Source organism: Neofelis nebulosa, chromosome 11 (assembly GCF_028018385.1).
Source record: "Neofelis nebulosa isolate mNeoNeb1 chromosome 11, mNeoNeb1.pri, whole genome shotgun sequence".
Lineage (NCBI taxonomy): Eukaryota > Metazoa > Chordata > Mammalia > Carnivora > Felidae > Neofelis > Neofelis nebulosa.
Window position 1 is genome coordinate 75,626,208 of NC_080792.1, and position 20,715 is coordinate 75,646,922.

A 20,715-nucleotide genomic window follows, 5' to 3' on the forward strand; every position below is an offset into this window, starting at 1 on the left:
TTCACAAAAATAAACTCAAAATGGATAAAGGACCTGAATGTGAGACAGGAAACCATTAAAACCCTAGAGGAGAAAGCAGGAAAAAACCTCTCTCACCTCAGCCGCAGCAATTTCTTACTTGACACATCTCCAAAGGCAAGGGAATTAAAAGCAAAAATGAACTATTGGGACCTCATCAAGATAAAAAGCTTCTGCACTGCAAAGGAAACAATTAATAAAACTAATAGGCAACCGCCGGAATGGGAAAAAATATTTGCAAATGACATATCGGACAAAGGGCTAGTACCCAAAATCTATAAAGAGCTCACCAAACTCCACACCCGAAAAACAAATAATCCAGTGAAGAAATGGGCAGAAGACATGAATAGACACTTCTCTAAAGAAGACATCCAGATGGCCAACAGGCACATGAAAAGATGCTCAACATCATTCCTTATCAGGGAAATACAAATCAAAAAACCACACTGAGATATCACCTCATGCCAGTCAGAGTGGCTAACATGAACAAATCAGGAAAGTACAGATGCTGGAGAGGATGTGGAGAAAGGGGAACCCTTTTGCACTGTTGGTGGGAATGCAAACTGGTGCAGCCACTTTGGAAACAGTATGGAGGCTCTTCAAAAACGTAAAAATCGATCTACTCTATGACCCAGCAATAGCACTGCTAGGAATTTACCCAAGGGATACAGGAGTGCTGATGCATAGGGGCACTTGTACCCCAATGTTTATAGCAGAATTTTCAACAATAACCAAATCATGGAAAGAGCCTAAATGTCCATCAACTGATAAATGGATAAAGAAATTGTGGTTTATATATACAATGGAATACTACTTGGCAATGAGAAAGAATGAAATATGGCCTTTTGTAGCAACGTGGATGGAACTGGAGAGTCTAATGCTAAGTGAAATAAGTCATACAGAGAAAGACAGATACCATATGTTTTCACTCTTATGTGGATACTGAGAAACTTAACAGAAGACCATGAGGGAGGGGAAGGGAAAAAAAATGTTAGAGAGGGAGGGAACCAAATCATAAGAGACTCTTAAAAACTGAGAATAAACTGAGGGTTGTTGGGGGGTGGGAGGGAGGGGAAAGTTTGTGATGGGCATTGAGGAGGGCACCTGTTGGGATGAGCACTGGGTGTTGTATGGAAAACAATTTGACAATAAATTTCATATTAACAAAAAAAGAAAGACATCCTACTTGTTCATAATGTATAATTATTTTTATACAATAGTAGATTCCATTTTCAATATTTTTTGGAAAATATATGTGTTTTTACTCATGAGAAAAAAAGAAATGCTAACTATAGGGATAAATATTGAGAGTTTTTATTATTTAAATCTCTTTAAGAGATAATTTGCTGTATACAGCAAATATTATAACTACATATGTTGGAATTTCTAATATAGGTAAAATTATGTATATAGTAACATCCTACAAATATGCTGAGAGGTGAGAGATACAAGTATGTTATCAGGTTCTTATACTCCATGTAACATGGTATTCATCACCTGAAGGTAGATTATTACAAGTTACTGAGACTAAGACAAGAAGAACTTATAGGTAATATGCAAAAAAAAAAAAAAAAAAAAAAAAGTAAGACAGAAGCATAAATAGTGCTCCGTTAATTTAAAAGTACAGTTAAATGGAAAGAGGAAGTGGAAAGCACATGGGACAACTAGATAATAAATACATGGATACTATTATTAAACGCTAGTACTAACACATTCAAAAAATGGTCTATGCCACAATGAAAAGACAGAGATTGTCGGATTGAATTTCACACCAACACCCAAGTTACTGCAAATAAGAAAACCACAGTGAAGGAAATGACAATAAAATCTAAGGAAAAGTTCAGGACAAGGTACACCCAACCATACTCCACCATGTGGGACATGAAACATTCACAGAGAACAGACAGAAAATCTGGGAAGGTGAATTGAAAAGTCAAAAATGGTTATGATAAAATGTTTCATCTATCTCTTTAACACAAAGAAGCAAAGAAATAGTCACAGGGCGCATTTCATGAGAACAGCTACAGAAATGCCCTCACATGCCCCTTCTCTCCCTCATCGTTCAGAGTTTTAAACACAGAGTGACAAGAGCTCCACTATGGAGCTAAGAGGTGAGCACAGCTCCTCATGAACCAGATCCATGAAGCCCACCCAGGAGCACAGAGATTCTCTCCACCAGCCTTAGAAGCAGCGTTTTCAAGGGGACTTGTGAGGATGTGAGGGAGGCTTGGAGTTGCCAGGCTCAGCTGTGGGCTCAGAACACAGAACTCTGGGTCCCACCATGACCTGGACTCTCTCACGCTCCCCTTCCTCACTTTTTGCCCAGGTGCTGCCCCACAGGCACTGCCCACAGGCTCAGCCCAGACAAGACCTTGAGCAGGACCCTCACCCTGGGTTCAGCTCCAGGAATGCTGCAAGGGGTGACATCCCAGAGAATGAGCCCCATAGTCTCTTAAACCTAAAGGTCCCCTACAAGACTCAGCTGCCCCTTGCAGAGTGGCCATGAAACCCCTGTCACTCCCACCTGCCCAGGTGAGCACAGAGAGAGGACCAAGCAGTAATGCAGAGCAGAGCATCAGGACCCAGGCCAGGTCCCCGCACAGCCAGACAGCCTCCACCATCCCCACAGACTCTCCAGTTCTAACCTGGGACATAACCTTGCTGACCATCCAACATGCAGGCTGAGGAGGCTCCTTTCTAGGCCAGACCAGGATGTGGATGGCAGTGAGCTGAGGGACAGAAGCCCTACTGCCCAGCCCAGCCCCATACTCCCTCCCTCCTGCCCTGGACAAGCTTCACCCCTAAGAGCTCAGGGACTGAATCCAGGACACCTGGGCTCTACTCCTGGACTCGCCTCACTTTCTTCTGTGATCTGGGAATCTAGTCTCTGGGCATTAGCTTTACCTGCTATTAAATGGGAATCTTACACAGATATAAGAAAAACGTTTCTTTCAAATTAAGTAATACAAAATATTGAAGAGTCTCACTAATAAGAATGACTCAGTGGGGTCCCAATGAGTTAACTTTGTTGATGGACTCTCCTGTTTTCCTTTGTGGGAATCCAAGAAAAATCTTTCAGGTAAATTGTGACCTGTATCATGTGCATTGTATCCAAGTCTGAATCAGCAGATTCCCAATTTCAACAAACCACAGGCAGGCTAGGTTAAAATCCTCCCAAACCAAACTCCAAGAGATGTGATTTGTATTAAAAAAAATAAAAGTAGTAAAAATAGTAGTAATAACAGTAAGATTAAAGATTTGGGTGCACAACTGAACTTCGTGCCAGAAGAATCACCCATTATTCTGATGACCAACTACACTAAAATAGATACAGGAGGCATCAGTCTTGCTTCCTAAATAGACAGGAATCTGGTGGCTGTGGGACATCACACAGCTTTGTCAAATGCACTACACTGTATGCTCCATTCTACTTTTTGTAAGAAAACAGTGGGCTAGGACAGGGCATTTCAGCCCTGGGACAATTACAGAAATGGCGTCTGCACTGTGTATGTGACCTGTGTGTGCTGGGCTGTGCTGGGCTGGGTAGGGCAGGGGGGCAGCTGACAGACGCAGACTGGAAACCCTAGTCCACACCCTTTCTCAGGTGACAGGGGTAAGAAGAGAAGTTCCTGGTCTGAGTCTTCCTCCACCAGCAGGGGGCAGCAATGCTGCAGGAGAAGCAGGACAGAGGCTGAGGCTGCCCAGGTGGAGCCTCACAGGGACAGGAAATCTGTGGGTCAACAGCTGTCCAAGGTTCAGTCATGCGAAGAAAGCAGGGATGATCCATCCTATCTTCTCAGGCTGCAGGGACAATGTTCTGCAGGTCAGACTCACACAGGGACATCCAAGACACTGATAGGAGTCCTGACACAGTGATTACCTCATCTGGGAAATTTCAGTCACCTCACTGTCCAACAGAAGTCCCAGGGAACTGACTCCTCTGTGCTGCGCACATCCAGAGATGCCCTGACCACTCACCCTCTCCCTCTCCCTCCACACCTCCAGGCTGACTCAGAACCAAGGCTGCAGCTTCCTTGCTCAGGAGTGTCTCAGGGGCAGGAGGTGAGCCAATCAGAGCCCATGACCACTGGAAGGAGGGTCTGCAGACTCATTATGAGACGGTCTCCAGAGTGAGGTGGATTCTCCCAGACTCAGGCCACATGTCTGGTCCCTGGGATGTCCTTGGTTAAATGACAGAATCCAGCTCCTCGCAGTGGCCACTGACTATACAATCCCCAGAGCTTACTCTGTGTGCAAAGACATGATCCTGGGACCCAAACAGAGACACAGAGGCTGAAGGAGTGTTCCTCAGTCAGCAATGGTTTCTGGAAATTTTCACATTTTTACATGAAACATGGGTGAAACAATAAAAGGAATCAGTGTTCACCATGCCAGCTGCTGGTCTATAGTGGAATGACGTATGTCGTAGAGACAAAAGTACCATGTGGAAATAGACTGGAAATTGTGATGCATCTCCAACAGGAGGGGATTGTATAAAAGTAAACTCCCACATACACCATGATGAACACACATCAGAATGAGAGAGTTTCCCATTCTAATGACGTCCCAAGGTCGGGAGACACGAGTGCATCTGGGGGGTGCAGAGGGGACATGAGCAGGAGGGGTAGGCAGTGAGGCCACATGACCACCTTTCCCTGAATCAGGTGTTGCCTGTATCTGTCCAGGGGCCCAGGCCAGCCCCATGGTCAGGCTCCCTGAAGGCCTCCAGCGTGCTGACTCAGCTACCCTTGTTGTCAGAGGCCCCATGACCACCTCTCAGGGTGACAATGTAGAAACCTTTGGTGTTCAGTGATACCAGCAGAAGCCAGGACAGACTCCTGGTCATATATAACAATAGCAAGCCTCCCTCAGGGATTCCTGACTGATTCTCGGGCTCCAACTTCAAAGACACAGACACCGTAAACATCAGCAGGACCAGAGTCGAGGACAAGGCTGACTATTACTGTCAGGTGTGAAACAGTGGTAGACATGCTCACAGTGACAAAGGCAGACAGGAAAGTGAGACACAAACTCCCTCCCCATCTTTCACACACTCTCCTTCAGTCCCAGGAGGACGGTGGACAAGGATTCAGCAGGTATTCCCCAGGTGCCCAGATCTGAGATTCCCAGACCTCACTCCCAACCCAGCCTCCAGGCAGGCTCCGTACCCTGTGGATCAGGAGTGCATATGCAGAAGGCAGGATGAGGCTGTCACATTTTCTTGGCTAGGGAATTTGTTGTGGATGGAAGACCTGGCTGGAAGGACAGACAGGGAGACATCCATGGAGACATAAGTACCTCAGAGTGATGAGGGGAAGTCTCAGATTTCAGTTGAATAGAATCATTGCGGTGTCTCTGGGTGAAAGCATTTCTCCTTTAGAACTAAGACCTCTAGGGCAGCAGAGTATAGGGTCGTGGAGACAAGGAGTCAAAGTTTTACAGCAGGTCACCAGGAATACCAGTGATTGGGGATGTTCCCAATTCCACCTGTTGATTCCTGGACCCATGAATGCTAGATAGCTGTGGGACAAACAGCACCATATGTCAGACACAGAGTTAGTGCAAATATCACATTCTGGAAAGTGTCGCTCCACCCTCACAAGGTGTAGCCACATGGCTGGCACAGTGGGTCTTCAAGAGGCCACTAGTCCATTCACGCAAGCTGGCTGTTTCAGAATGTTGGAGGAAATGGTTGAACCAGTGAATTCCATGGATGCAGGTACATTTCATCCCTTCATAAGACGTAAAATGAGTGCTTTGGACAGAAGCCACACTGAAATGCCAGAACACTGGGTGAGGCATTGGATAAGAGTAGTAATTTGGTGGGGCGCCTGGGTGGCTCAGTCGGTTGAGCGTTCGACTTCAGCTCAGGTCACGATCTCATGGTTCGTGAGTTCGAGCCCCGCGTCAGGCTCTGGGCTGATGGCTCGGAGCCTGGAGCCTGCTTCCGATTCTGTGTCTCCCTCTCTCTCTGCCCCTCCCCCATTCATGCTCTGTCTCTCTCTGTCTCAAAAATAAATAAACATTAAAAAAAAAAAGAGTAGTAATTTGGGAAGAAGCATTATAGGCAAAGAAAAGTTGTCCCTATCTAGAGTACAAGTCTGTTTCAATAAGAAGAGAATTATCTCTTCCATGATGGAATAGGTCTAATGTAATTAATCTGTCAGCAGCTTCCAGGCTGATATTCAAGGAAATGGTCTCAAACTGGGAACTTGGGGTTGCTCTGTGCTGTTTGCATAGTGGTTTTCAGAAGTGGCCATAGCCACGTCAGCTTTAGTGAGTGGAAACCCATAGTGATTATCTGATGAATAACCACCCAACTTCCAACATGGGCACTTTGCTATGGAGTCCACTGAACAAGTTCAGGAGTACATAGAGAAGAAGGCTGACTGTTGTCCCCAGATATGTCACATTATCTGTTTTAATTATTCACATTGTTTCCTTTGTGGACACATTATGGTAGGCATTTTCATGAAGCACAAAAGGCCTCCACCTCTGTTCATTGTGTGGGTTCTACTCACAGAGCTCTTCCACAAACATCTTTCACCAATTTTCTTACTGTGTTCCTTCCAAGTTTCTGACCATCCAGCCAAACACTGAGTCAAATCCTATAGGTTAGTATAAAAGCCACCTATGCCCAGGAAAAATGAAGCAACTACTGTGCTCAAATGCTACCTTTTGGAGAATTTTCCTCCATCCATGTTGTGCAGGAAGGTCCCACATTAGGGCTGCAGTACTAATAGTGTTAACTCTCAGAGTTGGCTGCATATCATATAGGAACCACTATAAACCAGCCCTCTGTGTTTTTTTTCTCTGTATCAGCTGGTCACAGGATTGTCCCCATTGGGCCATACATGTGTGAGACAGAGAAAAGACAATGCATCTGGGGTTGGGGTCATGGGCATCTGGCCTCTTCCTCATGAAACTCACTTGTCTCTTCAGGACCTGGTGAAGCCTAATCTCAAATTTACCTCTTACATTGAATGAAACAGAGCTTCTGTGAATGGCTAAATCCATGCATGATTGGTCAGATACCACCCTGCTCACGCAGGCAGCTTAGGTCACATGCTAAGTTAGTAGCTTATAAGGGGCATACAGTGTCTGCTAAGCTCAGCAGCAAGCCAAAGTGTCTGCCAAATGAAGCTTATTGTTTAAACAGATGTAAAAATTGGTAAGCTACACATCTATTTCAGTTCTAGGAACACCATCATTAACTAACTGATACCAATGTCCTAGGTCAAAGGCTATGGATTACTAATTTGGTCCTGCTATTCATTATACTAACCACACCCACCTTCTCACTGGTGATAAAATGGAACTCTGGGCCTCATAACAATGCAAGGATCCCATCAACTACAACTTTGGTAACCAATTCAGAGATCAGAATCTCTACAAAATATACGTGTACATATGGTAAATATGTATGCATGTATGTGTACACACACACACACACATCTACCAACATGCACACCCCATAAGTACGTATGTGCACATATATTCACAAGTATATTAATATGTGTATGTGTATAAGTGTATAATATGAAGGGATTTGTGACAGGAATTTGATGTCACACAGAACACACACACACATAGTTGAGCCGCAGATAAGCCACAGTGACGGTCAGCTACAAAAGGGCTCCTGTTTGCCGTTCAGTTTGCAGGGAAGCTCATTCATGGACTTCTCTTGTGATCCACCTTTCCTAACAAAATTAGCAGTGGGAATTCTAGCACATCAGTCCTGCCCCTCAAATTTTTAACTTATGAGAAAATATCACCTTGGAACCCAACTAATTTTAAATCAGAGACACCTAAGGTCCTCACTGTCCCTGCATCTTCAGACAAACCAGACTTTTCTCCACAGAGACTGACTCCAACATACATTTTAGTTCTTGTTCCTTCTTCCCATGCTGACAGCAGCTCCAAGGTCACCTCTGCCAGAGAGGCCTCCTCCAGCCTCTCACCACACAGCACCTGCCTGTCATCTTGTTTGATCTCAATTCATTGTCTACATACCACACAACACGGCACATTTTCCCATCACTATATTTATTCATTGATTTGTTGTGTTAATTATTATCCTAACTGGTCAGGAAATTGTTAATGCAATACATGCACATCTCAGCCAGAGGCATGAACATCAGGCACTTATTTTTATCCCACAGAACAAGTCTGAAGTCTGATGGTGTTTCTCCATGTACTCACCAATTCCATGAGGTGCCAAATCTCACTTTCTGTCCCCCCATCACTACTATGGAGGCTTTGCTTTTCACTGTTGTTGACAACAGATCTTGGGATGGCTGCTGGAGCTCCAGCTATCACACCCAAGTACAAGGAAAGAGCACTGCATAATCCACTCTGTTTCTTTCGTCACAAGAGCAAAAGTCCCCAAAAGGATCTCCAACCAAATGATACATACATGAGCCAGCTCTGGGCCACGGGGTCAATCCTGAGCAATAGAGACCTGAGAATAGCAATAGTGTGGCTTCTAAGGGAATATAGAAGACAAGATAAAGGTAGAAGGGATTGGAGACTTTCTGCTGTATCACCAAAGCAACTGTGTCCGCTCTGTTGTGTCACCAAGGCAGGAAGATGAGAAAGACGTGTGTCTTATTCACTAATTTCCCGGGATGGAATGTATGCCAGACCGGGGTGGATCTGAATACGTGTTTGCTGGGTGAATTCTCCTGTCTCTGTCTTTGGAGCAGTAGCCATCATTACACCATTTGGTGTACCTGCAGCCAGTGTCAGTAAGTCAGTCCCCGAGTCCTCTGTCACCTCGTGCCAAGTGCCACAACCATACAGATGACTTCCCACCACCCCAGAGATGTGAGCAGTGATACCTCAAATGGACCCTGCCTTTTCCTTACATGAGCCTCTTCCTATTTCCCTGGATAAACTGATCTCCACCTGCTTGACCTGGAGGCTGACAGGGGCCCCAAAGATAAGAGCAATTCCTCTCCCTGGAAACAGCAGCCCATGGATCAGGGTATCAGGATCTGAGCAGTGGGTTCCACCTCTCCACCTAGACAAAGGACTTCCTTGCCCCTCCAGTAGCCAGTGTGGAGTGGCCATCAAGAGGCAGCAGAGGTCACTTGGCAAAGCCACTTGGACATGGGGAAGGTCTAGGCATCAGAGGTTCTAACAGGGATGGAGGGTGGGTCACCATGACCTGACACCTGAAGGAAAAGGCATAGGCTTCTGCAGTATCACCTTTGACACTGATGTTAAATTCTGACTCAGGGTCTCTCACATCTGTGTCCTTGCAATGTGCTTCTGTCTCTGGCACCAGTCCAGTACTTCCTGCCTCTCCAGCCCAGCCTATACCTGCTAAACTCAGTCACTGTCAAACCTTGCTCCAGGTGGGTCTGCCCCTAGTAATGAGTGTACCCTGGGGATACTGAGGAACAGCTTCTATGACTTTCCCCCGGGACAGACACCTACAGCACCTCAATGGCTCCCCAAAACCAAAAGCCACGTGCACTAGGCAAGGGAAAAATTTTATTCAGGTTCTGAAGTTCCCCAACATAGACCTGGGGTAGGACACCGCACTGACCTAAGTTCTTCCAGTCACCTAGAGAATAAACTTTCTATAAGGGGTTCAGAAAATGCAGACAGACTCCACCTCTGAGTTCTGCTGTGACTACACCCTACCAGTAGCCAGGCCAGGACACAGAGAGGAATAGAGTTGTGGATCCCAGACTATGGGATCAGAGGGTGAAGCAGAATCCCCTGGGCTGAAAGTGGATCTGAAAGGCTGCCCCTCCCATCTCTGTGTCCCTTGGGGCTGAGCCCATTTCTAAAACCACAAGGCCCCTCAGCAGCAGCCCCTGAGCCCTGGCTGATTTGCATGAACAGCAGGTGTCTCCAGCAAGGGGATAAGTCAGGCCTGGGAGGAACCCTGCCCAGCCTCAGGACCTCAGGGAACAGAATCGAGGCACCTCCACCATGGCCTGGACCCCTCTCCTCCTCGGCCTCCTCGCTCACTGCACAGGTGCTGTGCCCAGGTTCACACCCACCCCAGGCCCAGGGTTCCGGGACAAGCCTGGTCCTGACTCTGACCTCAGCGGGGGAGTCTCAGTGGGGACAGGATGCTCAAGACACTGCTGTGGGATGGGGGGCTGGTGGGGTGATAGTCCCCCACTGTGCTCACTGATCTGTGTGAGCCCTGAAGGGCTGCACCTGCCCAGGGAAAGGAGGGGGGCTGGTTCTCATTTGTTCAAAGGCTCCATCCACTAGGCGGGCCCATGGGCCCCAGGGACTAAGATGACAGCAGAGTGGACACTGGGGCCTAGAGAATCACTGGAGCTTAAGCCAGGCAGGTGGGAGTGTTCAGGGGATGACACCCCAGGCTGGAAACCCACCTCTCACCTTCTCTCTTGCAGGCTCCGTGGCCTCCTATGTGCTCACTCAGCCCCCATCAGTGGCAGTGAACCTGGGACAGACGGCCAGGATCACGTGTGGAGGAAACAACATTGGAAGAAAATATGCTTACTGGTACCAGCAGAAGTCAGGCCAGGCCCCTGTGCTGATTATCTATGAGGACAGCAACCGGCCCTCAGGGATCCCTGACCGATTCTCAGGCACCAACTCGGGGAACACGGCCACCCTGACCATCAGCGGGGCCCGGGCCGAGGACGAGGCTGACTATTACTGTCAGGTGTGGGACAGCAGTAGTGATGCTCACAGTGACACAGGCAGATGGGGAAGTGAGACACAAACCTCTTCCCCATCTCTGTCATGCTCTCTCCAAGCCGCTGGAGACCTGTACACAAAGCAATGAGCAGATCTGGTCCAGGTCCCCAGATCTGAATTCCCCCCACCTCCCTCCCCATCCAATCTCCAGGAAGCTCTGCACAGGGAGGGTCAGGAGTGCATTTACAGCTGACAGCACTAGGCTTCCCTGCTTCTTGGGGCCTGGGGTGAACTGGGGACAGAGGGCCTGGGTGGAGAAAAGACACAGGGAGACTTTCGTCCAGTGCTCATTATCTCTGCACTTCCATGTGGTGGCTGTGGGCTACTGCTCTCACAACTGACAAGGATTAGAGCCCCAAATTTCCTAGCTCACCTGAAGTCCTGAAGCCCTGGTGTCATGCATGGATCCACCTCCACCTGAGTACAATGGATGAGTGCAGTAGACAGTGTGGGGTCACCCACATCCCCTCATCTGGGCTCACACACTCCTGCCTGGAGCCTCTGACAGCTCACAGGGGTGCTCCTCACCACCAAGGGCTCTTGCTTCAGAAAAGTGCCTCCCCACATTTATGTCCCTTCTCAGAGAGGTTCAGTTAAATGATTTCCCGAGGCCTAGAGGCCAAGGCCCTGCCTCACTCTCTCATGTCCTGAAAGGTCCCAGCTTTGGAGCTCCCTGCAGGAATGAGGCCTCATCTGATGTCTCACTCTGTGTGGGTCACTTCTTCTGCCCAGTCTGACCTTCCTCCTCCTTCCAGATCTCCTGTACATGCACTTCTCCATCTCAGAGTCTGCTTCCAAGAACCCAATCCAGGATGACCAGTACCCCCAACACAGTCTGCAGGGACCTGAGGAGGCCACTATATACTCACAAAGGTCGAATTTCTCCCCCAAATCCCAAATGTGCATGTGCAATGATCAGACAGATTGGATCATTTCTTGTATTTTTATACAAAGAGAAATGATCCAGACACACTACGTGCTCTGGGTTCTGACAGAAAGTGGGAGAGTCACATCCATTCTGATGGTGAATGGGGGACTTTGGGGCAGTTGCCTCCTCCTACAGAGGGGCCAGAAGATACACAACCATGGAGTGAGCCACAAAATGGGTGCAGTGTCACTTCTACCCCCAAATCTTGCACCAGAATCTTTCCTCACACCCACCCTACCCAGGATATAGACAGAAAACAATTTTGTGAAATACAGTTCAGTCTGTCAATGATGAGTCTATCAAGCTACCACAGGCTCCTGTCATCCACGTAAAGTCCACCCAGATCCACACAAACTACAGTCTGGAAATAAAGACGATGTTGGTAACCATGCTTCTACCTGACATGGTGAAACTATCTCATGACAACCACAAATAATGCTCTCCTTTCTCTCAAAGAGGATCCAACATACATTTGTGTCTGCTATAGATGTTCATTTTTGTCCCAAGAGATTGGTCTCAAAAACTTCAGTATTGAGATAGAAAGTTACCTACCCTTAACACATCTGATGGTAGATGATAATGGGATGACACAGGGGAACAAGACAGAAACATAGCATTAATATACATCCAAACACATCAATACAACATAAGGAAGAAACACTTGTTACATCTACCCTGCTCATTCCTGCAACTAGCCTGTGGTCAGAGTGGTGTCTAAATCATCTTCATCACCACTCACTCTGTATCCCCTTCCCACAGCAAACACCTGAGAGAGTCGTCATCCCTGCCAGTCAGCACAACTAAGCCTTCATTCAGGGAAGTTCATCTATTATCAGAGCTGCTGAGTTGGATTGTGGCCAGACCCCGGGAGTATTAAGGGATCTCCTGAATCCATACACACCCCTTCTTGCCCCAGCTGTGTAGTAGAAACCCAGCTCTCCCGTGATAGTCACCATGATTCACCCCAGACAGTGCCCCCACTTTTCCTGATGATTCACCCTAAGGAGGAGCCTAAAGCAGACAAGGCACACTCTCTGCCACCAGAGCCATGTAGCCCATATTCCCTGGGGTCTCACTCCATGCACAGCACACACTCCATGTGGCCAGTGAATGAGTCTATTCTTAAATCATTTTTTCAGATCGGCACAGGGTCTAGTATCTGATTTAAGTTCAGTTGACCAGAGCAGGACAGTTAAGCCCCACCTCCAGGTGTCCAAGTACAACCTAAGGAGACAAGCAGAGGAAGTGAGATTTTCCACAGTGGCCTAGACTCCTAGACTGTGAAGCCAGTGAGCACACACTCCCCTGGAGAAGAGGGGTCTCCACAAGGTGCAGCTGCAGGGGCAGCAGGTCGGGGTGGGGCCCAGGCATCTGCATGTGGAACAGCTCCCAGGTGAGCCTGCGGTGCTCTTAGTCCCAGGACCACACTCTGAGTGGCCTCACTCCTGCTCCCGTGCTGCTCCCGCACAGGTGAGAGGCCCACAGGGAAGCACAGCGTGCGGCACAGGTGCCCTGTTCTCTCCCACCCAGGGTCCATGGGGTCAGGGCCCTGCGATCACCACGACCACATCGCTCCTTTCCCTCACAGGGCTGGGCCAGTCATTCTGACTCAGCCACCATGTCTTCCTCCAGGACCCTTTCCTCTCCTCTCTTACAGGCTCTATGCAGCCCCTGACATGATGCTGACTTGCTCTGTGTCAGGGGCCCTGGGCAGGCCCAAGATCCTCTGCTCTGCAGATGAGCTCGGGAGTGAACATGCCTCTTGGTACCAGCAGAAGCCAAGCCTGGTCCCCGAGCTGGTAATACATACAGATGTGAGCAACCATCTGGTTCTGATTCTGAGGACAGTACTTAGGGACATGGCCTACTGAGCATGACCACGACTGAGGGCCAGGACTAGGCTAACCATTGCTGTGCCACTTGCCATGGCAGTGGGAGTGCCTGGCAGTGACTCAGGTAACACAGAAGGATGGACAGTGGGCCACAAACTCTCGTGTCCTGGTCTGGCTCTTACTCTCACCTGCCTTCTGAGAAGATTCTAGTCAGGGCATAGGAGCAGGTATCCTCCCTGGTCCTGGCCCCTGCAGGGTGGGAGACCCTAGCATGTTCCCTGTCCTCCGATCTATGTTTACCCTGCTGTAAAGTAGCAGAGTGGTAGCATAATCATTCTGACTATGGGGACGGGAGTCAGGTTTTACAGTAGAGAATGAAAATTTAGAGTGTCATTATACATCATATGGGCCCCAAATGTAATCACGTGTCACTCAGCAGGGGAGGCACCTGTCTCAGACAGCACAGACCTGTGGAACTTCCTCTTCTCCTTGGGTACAGGCAGCCTGGATGGGCCGTAGAGAATGTTTCCTCTGGTTTCCTGGATGAGGTGTCCCCACATCCTGAAGGACTGCCTCGCGCTCTGCAAAGAGGGGATCAGTCCCCTGTTGTCCCCGGCCCTTCCATCCTTAGGTTTTACAGAAACTGTGGAGGAAGTGCAGCCACCATCTTGGGTGCTACGTGGGACTTTCTCCTGGCACCTCTGTTCTCCCACAGCCCCAAATCCCATCACCTGCACCAGGCAGCACTGACCCTTAGCCCAGATCTGACCCACACAGACTCATACCCATCCCCATGCTGACCCTGTATGGTGGCCATGTCTCATTCAGGCCTTACCTGTCTCTCTGAGGGGTAAAGATCTTTCCCAAGAAGTGAATGGATTTTTTGCCTAAATTGAATTTTTCTCATGATTCTTTGACTTGTGGTTTTGAAATTAATTTTTAGAGCAGAGCAATTGCAGGAGGTCAAAACAACAGATGAGGAATTTATTAAGAAGGAAAAGCAGAAGCTTCCCCCTATTTCCATCTGGTTTGAATCAGAGCAATACCTTCATGGGTGTGGGGAGACACAGATGGAAAAAATCATTGTTCACAAGAGCATGGCAAATACAGTTGGAATATTTCCTCTAAATTTACTTATTGACCTGATGAACAAGAAAGATGATCTTTGGTGGGAATCCCTATGACCAAAATAATATTTCCAGGGTTTTGTCTGATTAAAGCGTCATGAAGACGTCACTTAAGAGGATTATAATCTGGAAATTCTCATCATTGGCTTTTCCATCAACAGGACAATAAATGGGCTGGCACCTCCCTTGTCCAGGGGGCTCCATGGCCAAGAGCAGCAGCGCCCCCCAGAAGCAGCTGGCATATCTGAGAAAAAATGCTTGTCTCCTTCAGGACCTGGAAAATTCTGGCTGAGGTTGTCCCACATCCCCTCTCAGCATGGACGGCCTTCCTCACCTGGTGCAGGTGACTTCTGCTGCCTTGAACTTGTTGGCTTCTGCTCTTCTCTCTTCCTCTACAGGGACTGGGAACCTGTGCGCTTCTCCAGCCTCCCTTCCTGGTCAGGTGAACCCCTCACTTACATTCCTGTATGCTCCAGCATGCTGACTCAGCTACCCTTGTTGTCAGAGGCCCCGGGACAGATGGCCATGACCACCTCTCAGGGAGACAATGTAGAAACCGTTGGTGTTCAGTGATACCAGCAGAAGCCAGGACAGACTCCTGTGCTGGTCATATATGACAATAACAAGCCTCCCTCAGGGATTCCTGACTGATACTCGGGCTCCAACTTCAAAGACACAGACACCCTAAGCATCAGCAGGACCAGAGCCGAGGACTCGGCCGACTATCAGGTGTGAAACAGTGGTAGACATGCTCACAGTGACAAAGGCAGACAGGAAAGTGAGACACAAACTCCTTCCCCATCTTTCGCACACTCTCCTTCAGCCCCAGGAGGACGGTGGACAAGCATTCAGCAGGTCTGCCCCAGGTGCCCAGATCCGAGATTCCCAGACCTCACTCCCAACCCAGTCTCCAGGCAGGCTCTGCACCCTGTGGATCAGAAGTGCATATGCAGAAGGCAGGATGAGGCTGTCATATTTTCTTGGCTAGGGAATTTGTTGTGGATGGAAGACCTGGCTGGAAGGACAGACAGACATCCATGGAGACATGACAAGCTCAAAGCGACAAGAGGTAGTCTTAACTTTCAGTAGAACAGAATCATTGTTGTGTCACTGAGTGGAAGCACATCTAATTTAGAACTGGTATCTCTAAGGCAGCAGAGTGTAGGGTCATGGTGACAGGCAGTCATAATTTTTCAGCAGGCCTCCAAGAATATCAGTGACTAGGGACATTCTCAGTTCCACCTCTTGATTCCTGGACCCATGAATCCTGGCTATCTGACAAACAACACCATATACTGGACACAGATTTAGTGCAAATATCATATCCTGGAAAATGCTTCCCCAGACACACAAAGTGTTTCTATGTGGCTAGCACAGTAACTGAGTCTGCCAAAGGCCAAGTCCATTCATTCAAGACAGCTATTTCAAAATGTTGGGGAAGATGGTTGAAGCAATGAATTCCATGGGTATGGGCACATTGCAGCCCTTCATTTTAGTGAAATGAGTGCCTTGGACAGAAGCCACACTGCTTCTGTGGCTTCTGAATAGTGGGCAAGGCACTCTGGAAATCCATGGGTAATAGTTTGGGAGGAAGTGTTGCACTTAAAGTAAGCAAGTCTCTACCTACAGTAAAGGTCTATTCCAATAAGAACAGAGCTATCCCCTCCAGGATAGAAGGGGCTTATTGTAATGAATCAGCAAGCAGACTCCAGGCAGATTCCCAAAGGAATGATCTCCTACTGGGAACTAAGACTTGGTCTCTACTGTTGGCAGATTGGTCCTCAGAAGCATCCAGGTCAGCTTTAGTGAGTGGAAATCCACAGTGATCACCCCATGAATAACCACATACTTTCCAATGTGTGCACTGTGCTATGGAGCCCACTGGGCCAGTTTACAAGTGGATGGACAAGAAGACTGACCACTGTCCCCAGACATGTCACATTATCCACCTGATTATTAATACCATTTCCTCTTGAGGGCACACTGTGGTAGGCATTTTCATTGAACACAAATGGCATCTACCTCTGTGTTCATTGGGGGAGGGTTCTATTCACATGTGTCTTCCTCAAACATTTTTCACCAGTTTTCTTATTGTTCCTTCCAAGTCTCTGACCATCCAGCCAAACTATGAGTCAGAGCATATAGGTTAGTATAAAGCCACCTCTGTCTTTCCCTTTGTCCAGGCAAAATGAACCAAGTACTCTGCTCAAATCTTACTTTATGGAACAATTTTCACCCCCCATGTTATGCAGGGCTGTCCCGGATTAGGGCTGCAGTACTAATAGTGTTAACTCTCAGAGTTGGCTGCATACCATACAGGAACCTCTGTTATTTTCTCTATAGTAGCACAGGCCATAGTTGTGGGAGACAGAGAAAAGACAATGCTGCAGGGGTTGGGGTCATGGACACCCAGCTTCTTCCTCATGCAACTCACTTGTGCCTTCAGAACCTGGTGAAGCCTGATCTCAAATTTACCTCTTCTGTTTGAAGATGGAGAGCTGCTGTGAATGCCCAAATCCATGCATGGTTTATCAGATAACACCTAGTCATGCAAGCAGCTCACATCACATAGTAATCTAGTGGCTTCTAAGGAGCATTCCATCTCTGTTAAGTTCAGTAGGAAGCCAAAGTGTTTGCCAAACATAGCTTTCTATTTATACACATGTAAAAAAAAAAAATAGACAGCTACCTATCTATTTCAATTCTAGGAACATCGTTATTAACTAAATGATACTAACATCCTCTGTCAAATGAGTCTGAACACTAATATGGTCCTGCTGTTCACTGTGGTAACCATACCTACTTCTCATTGGTGAGGAAATGGAACTCTGTGTCTCCTAGAAACTCAAGGATCTCATCAACTACCACTTAGGTACCCAATTCAGAGTTCAATCTATAGAATATACATGTGCATATGTTGTAAATGTATGTATACATTTACACACACACATATCTGCAAGCACACAATGCAGACACAATTAGTATATACGGGCACAAATACAATATATTCATATATGTGTATGTATATAAAAGATATAATAATGAAGGGATGTGTGACAGGAATTTGATGTCATGCGGAACACACACACATGGGTGAGCTGCAGATAAGCCACAGTGACTCAGCTACAAAAGGGCTCCTGCTTCCCTTTCAGTTTGCAGGGAAGCTCACACAGGGACTCCTCTTGTGAGTCCCCTTACCTGGAAACATACAACAATGAGAATTCTAACCCATCACTCCTGTCCCCGAGGTTATATGAGAAAATAATCATCTTGGAACTCAAATAGTTTTGAATCACAGACTCCTAAGGTCCTCACTGTCCCTGCACCCTCAGACAAACCAGACTCTTCTCCACAGGGACTGACTCCAAACACACTCTTTAGTTCTTCTAAACTAAACTGTTCCTTCTTCCCATTCTGAGCAGCTCCAAGGGCACCTCTGTAGAGAGGCCTCTTCCAGGCTGTCACCACCCAGCACCTGCCTGTCACCTTGTCTGATCTCAGTTCATTATCTGTGTACCACACAACACGGCACATGTTCCCCATCGCTATATGTTTTAACTGATTGTTTTGTGCTAATTATTATCCTAATTGGTCAGAAAAATTTTAATGTAATACATGCACATCTCAAACAGAGGCATGAACATTCAGGCACTTCTTTTCCTCCTGCAGAAATAAGTCTGAAATCAGAGGTGTTTCTCCAAGTACTCACCGATTCCGTGAGGTCCCACATCTGCTGACTTTCGGTTCCACCATCACTACTGTGGAGGCTTGCTTTTCACTGTTGTTGACAACAGACCGTGGGATGGCTGCTGCTGCTCCAGCTGTCACACCCATGTTAAAGAGGAAAGGCACTCACTACATATCTGGTCTGTTTTATCATTCACTGAAGAAAACTCCCCAAAAAGGACTTCAGCTGACACATTCATGAGCCAGCTCTAGCCCATACAGTCACATTGGCTCAAAAGGGACCTGAGATAGCAATAGCGTGGCTTCTAATTGAATATAGAAACAAGATACAGGTAGAAGGGTTTGGAGACTGTCTGTTGCATTACCAAATGTGTCCACTGTGCTGCTCCACACACAGGAAGGTAACTGAGCAAGACCTCTGTCTTGTTCACACTCCTTTCTCAGGACAGAATGTGCCAACCCAAGTGAATCTGAATAACTGATGGCTGGGTGAGTGTTCTCTGTGTCTGTCTTTGGAGTGGTAGCCACCACCACCCTATTTTGTGTACCAGGAGCTGGCGCCAGTAAGACACAGTTCCTAAATGCTGTGTCATCTGTGGTGCCAAACCCTAGAACCACACCCGTGACCAACCATCACCCCAAAGATATAAGCAGTGAAACTTCAGATGGGCCCTGCTTTCTCCTCCTCACATCAGGCTGTTTCTATTTTCATGGATAATTTGATTTCTTCCTGCCTGTCTTGAGGCTGGCAGGGACCCCACAGAGAGGAGCAGTTCCTCCCCTGGGATTAGTAATCTAGGAATCAGGGAAACAGGATGTGAGCGGTGGGTTCTGAATCTCCAGCTGGGCAAAGGACTTCCCTGCGCCTCCAGCAGCCAGTGTGGAGCGGTTACCAGAGGGCAGCAGAGATCACCTGGCAAAGCCACTTGGATGTGGGGAGGATCTGGACATCAGCTGTTCTAACAGGGAGGGAAGGTGGGTTGCGATGACCTGACACCAGTAGAAAAAGGTGTAAGTTTCTACAGTATTACTTTTGATAGTGCTGTAAAATTCTGACTTGGTGTCTCTCAGATCTGTCTTCTGTAGAATCTGCCTCTGTCTATAGCATAGGCCCAGTACTTACTTCATGCCTCTCCAGCCCAGCCCATTCCTGCTAAACTCAGTTACTACCAAACCCGCTTCAAGTCTGGTCTGTCCCTGGCACTGAGTACACTGTGGGGCTACTGAGGCATGGCATGGATGACTCCTGTCCCACGAGTTCTCCCTCAGGACACAATCCTACCACACCTCGTGGCTCCCTAATACTCCATGTGCACTTGGCAAGGGAGGAATTTGTTCAGGTTCTGAAGTTCCCCAACATAGACCTGGGTAGGACACCACACTGACCTAAGCTCTTCCAGTCACCTAGAGAGTAAACATTCTGTAAAAAGTTCAGAAAATGCAGACAGACTCCAACTCTGAACTCTGCTGTGAGGACACCTGCTCAGGAGCTACACCAGGACAGTGAGAGGGATGGAGTCGTGGATCCCAGACTATGGGATCAGACGGTGAAGCAGAATCCCCTGGGCTGAAAGAGGATCTGAAGGGCTGCGCCTCCAATCTCTGTGTCCCTTGGGGCTGAGCCCATTTCTAAAACCACAAGGCTCCTCAGCAGCAGCCCCTGAGCGCTGGTTGATTTGCATGAACAGCAGGTGTCTCCAGCAAGGGGATAAGTCAGGCCTGGGAGGAACCCTGCCCAGCCTCAGGACCTCAGGGAACAGAATCGAGGCACCTCCACCATGGCCTGGACCCCTCTCCTCCTCGGCCTCCTCGCTCACTGCACAGGTGCTGTGCCCAGGCTCACACCCACCCTAGGCCCAGGGTTCTGGGACAAGCAGGGGAGCCTCAGTGGGGTTAGGATACTCAAGACCCTGCTGTGGGATGGGGGGCTGGTGGGGTGATAGCCCCCCACTGTGCTCACTGATCTGTGTGAGCCCTGAAGGGCTGCACCTGCCCAGGGAAAGGAGAGGGGGGTGGTTCTCATTTGTTCAAAGGCTCCATCCACCAGGCGGGCCCATGGGCCCCAGGGACTAAGATGACAGCAGAGTGGACACTGGGGCCTAGAGAATCACTGGAGCTTAAGCCAGGCAGGTGGGAGTGTTCAGGGGATGACACCCCAGGCTGGAAACCCACCTTTCACCTTCTCTCTTGCAGGCTCCGTGGCCTCCTATGAGCTGACTCAGCCCCCGACAGTGTCAGTGAACCTGGGACAGACAGCCAGGATCACGTGTGGAGGAAACAACATTGGAAGTAATTATGCTTACTGGTACCAGCAGAAGTCAGGCCAGGCTCCTGTGCTGATTATCTATAAGGATAGCAACCGGCCCTCAGGGATCCCTGACCGATTCTCAGGCACCAACTCGGGGAACACGGCCACCCTGACCATCAGCGG

At 48.1% G+C, this 20,715-nt stretch overlaps 2 gene segments (V, D, J or C); both read left to right on the plus strand.

Annotated features, from left to right (window-relative positions):
• The window catches only part of LOC131489659 (immunoglobulin lambda-1 light chain-like), a 205,062-nt gene that overhangs the window by 80,323 nt on the left and 104,024 nt on the right, over positions 1–20,715 (plus strand).
• On the plus strand, positions 9,862–13,509 carry LOC131489835 (immunoglobulin lambda variable 3-9-like). The segment is given in 4 exon segments: positions 9,862–10,009; positions 10,401–10,724; positions 13,053–13,108; positions 13,296–13,509. Coding segments are annotated over 4 exon segments (640 nt in total).